At 39.3% G+C, this 3,097-nt stretch overlaps 1 protein-coding gene across 1 annotated transcript; it reads left to right on the top strand.

Moving 5' to 3' along the window:
* Positions 1 to 312: 312 nt before the first annotated feature.
* Positions 313 to 2,557, top strand: LOC145071086 (F-box/LRR-repeat protein At1g67190-like). Its single transcript, XM_079018008.1, has 2 exons — positions 313 to 621; positions 1,094 to 2,557. The coding sequence occupies exon 2, from the start codon at positions 1,138 to 1,140 to the stop codon at positions 2,395 to 2,397; it is 1,260 nt and encodes a 419-aa protein (XP_078874134.1). The 5' UTR covers positions 313 to 621; positions 1,094 to 1,137; the 3' UTR covers positions 2,398 to 2,557.
* Positions 2,558 to 3,097: the final 540 nt, after the last annotated feature.

Genomic DNA, 3,097 nt, shown 5'->3' with positions numbered 1-3,097 from the left:
AAAACATACGGTTTTGTATCCTAAAAAATAATAAAAAGTTTATCCAAAACACGAAACAGTAGACGATTTGACGAAACAATAGACGAATATCGAAACCTACGATTTTGTGGGCTATATTTGGACATTTACTAATTTTTGGCTATAAATTACTAATGACTTTTTTAATTTGGCTAAATTAGTAATTGCTGTTATTATCATTAAAAGGATGACTTATTATTATTATTATTATTATTTTTATTTTGTTTGTTTGAAGATATTTCCAAGAAAAACAAGAATGCTCCATAAAATGATTGGTTAAGCCCCTCAGGTATATGAATGAGAGGGTATTACTATTAAGTGCAAGATCTCTCACGTGCAACCCATTCGCACACGCACCAGAGCGGATGTACCTACAAACCACCACCACCATCACCAACACGCACAGAGAGAGAGACAACCTTTCGCTTGCGTCTTACCCTCACTCACACAAATTAGATTCCATCCCTACATCTTCTACACTAAACCCTCGATCCATCAACTCCCCCCTATTTCTTCACTGATTCAACCCTATCACCCACTTCATTTCTTCGTCAATCTTCCCAGGGTTTGCTTAGAGATTCTTCATGATTACCCTCCCTCCTGGTATGTTTGACTTTCCCTGATCTGATTTTAGTGAAAAGAGACTTGATGAGCGTGTAATCTTTGATCAATTTGTAGTTTAAATCATTCGATTGACGCAGGAAGATGCCTTTAGGTGTGTTCAGTATGCTTAAATCTATGTCGGATCTTCGTTGATTCGCACGCGAAGTGATTGATCCATTTAGTTGGTTGAATTAGGGCATTAGATTTTACAACTTCTCAAAAAGTTGTACTGTGTTCTCTCTCTATTTTTATTGGATTGGTGTGGTTACTGTGTATACAGTTTTCTCAAATCTAGATTTCCTTTTGTTTTTGGGGATTGCGATATGTTCTCTGTTTGCAATTTGCAAGCCTTTTATGTACAACAGATACTCAATTTCTGTTCATTTAGGGTTTTTTTTTATGGATGTGAGGATTTGAAAACTGATTGTTTGCGTACGGGGCTAGATGATGATTTGGCGATCCTGTTTTGCAGGGTTTCACCGACGAGATCAGATTTGATTGATTGATTGATCGAATATGGAGCATCTTCCGGTGGAAGTCATCGGCAACATCCTCTCTCGTCTAGGCGCCGCTCGTGACGTCGTAATCGCCTCTGCCACTTGCCGGAAGTGGCGAGAAGCCTGGCGCATCCACCTTCACACACTCTCCTTCAACTCAAACGACTGGCCTGTTTATCACGAACTCACAACAAGCAGACTCGAAATCCTCATCACTCAAACAATCTTCCAAACCACCGGCCTCCAATCTCTCTCAATCATCATGGACGACGTCGACGAGTTCTCCGCCGCGCCTGTCATCGCCTGGCTCATGTACACTCGAGAATCCTTGCGTCAGCTACATTATAACGTAAGAACATCACCCACCATCAACATCATAGAAAAATGCGGTCGTCAAAAACTCGAAATCTTAAATCTATCTCACAACACCATAACCGGAGTCGAACCAAGTTATCAACGATTCCCTTGCTTAAAATCTCTCTCCTTAAGTCACATCTCCATTTCTGCTCTCGATCTAAGTTACCTCCTCACCGCCTGCCCTAAAATCGAGATTCTGACACTTCTAAGCCTCGACATCGCAATGTCAGATGCCCAAACATCAATGGAATTGAACTCTCCATCTCTAAAAGATCTATCCGCAGAAGCCATAAGTCTGGAAAAGTTCATTCTGGAAGCAGATAATCTGGAGAAGTTACAACTGAAAGATTGCACGCTGGAAGTTTTTGAACTCATTGGCAAAGGTACGTTAAAACTTCTTAAAATCGATGATGTGAGTGTGATTCATCTGGATATCGGTGAGAACACGGAGAATCTTGAAGTGGTGGACGTTAGTAATTTCACAATCATGTGGACGAAGTTTCATCATATGATCTCGAAAGCATCAAAGTTAAGAGGGCTTCGGCTATGGGGAGTTGTGTTTGACGATGAAGATGAAGTGGTGGACATGGAGACGATTTCCATTTGTTTTCCTCAGTTGACGCATTTATCGTTGTGTTATGATTTGAAAGAGGGGTCGCTTCAGTACAGTTTGCAGAGATGCTTTGAGTTGAAGAATGTGATAATGTTGGAATTGGGGTGGACGGTGATTACTGATTTGTTTTCGCAGTGGGTTGGTGGGCTTTTGGAGAGGTGCCCGAATCTCAAGAAGTTGATTATTAATGGAGTTGTGTCAGAGGCTAAAAGCCATGAAGAATGCCAGGTTTTGGCTAATTTTACCACATCCATCGTTGGTTTAATGCGGAGGTATTTGCATGTTGATGTTCAGTTTGAATATGAATAACGGTTGGATTTGTTTTCGTGTAAATTCAAGTCTCTCATCGTATTTCGTCTCCAGAAGCAGGTAAATGATATTTTGATGGGTTTCAACCTCCAAGTTTATTGATTTACACATAATGTAGATTTTGTGGTATTAGTTATAATTCAAACAACATCTCATTATATTTTCTCTGTGTTTCTCTTTTGGATGCCCCCTTTGAATCAACTTGTGTCGAAAAGCAAAATTAAAAATCCACAACTCAACTAAATATTTTTCAACTAAATAAGCTCTTTGCTAGCTTTAGGCTTAACATCATGTGGTTGAAAGATGAATGCTTGGTTGCAGTCAGACTTCACAACTCAACATGTGTTCATTTAAATGAGACTTGAACAAGAGGTTAAACCTCTTGCTTGACTTTGGTGTTGTTTATATTCAACTTAATGGACATAAAGAGAGTTTTTGGGGTCTATGAAGGAATGTAGAGGTTAATGTTGTATGAACCCGAATATTGGCCAACAAAGAAGACACATGAAAGTTGCAAAAGTGATGATGCTATAATGGCAATGTGTTGTAACTAGGGAAATGAATAACCTAGAACCGAAATGCATAAAAATATACGGGTTTTTGGTTCTAGAACCTTGTTTAGCTCACAAAATGTTTTTTCTTCAACCATTCTAGATGATATGTAATTCCGGTTTGGGATTGGTTTTGGTTTTTTCCGATC

The sequence above is a fragment of the Lactuca serriola genome, chromosome 8 (genome assembly GCF_051521515.1).
Source record: "Lactuca serriola cultivar US96UC23 chromosome 8, Lser_US96UC23_V15, whole genome shotgun sequence".
Classification (NCBI taxonomy): Eukaryota; Viridiplantae; Streptophyta; class Magnoliopsida; order Asterales; family Asteraceae; genus Lactuca; species Lactuca serriola.
Note: the sequence above shows the minus strand (reverse complement) of the source record. Positions and strands in the feature narration are given on the sequence as shown.

What these genes read in the sequence shown, in the direction of transcription:
- LOC145071086 (XM_079018008.1), top strand. Translation starts at nt 1,138, where the DNA reads ATGGAGCATCTTCCGGTGGAAGTCATCGGCAACATCCTCTCTCGTCTA.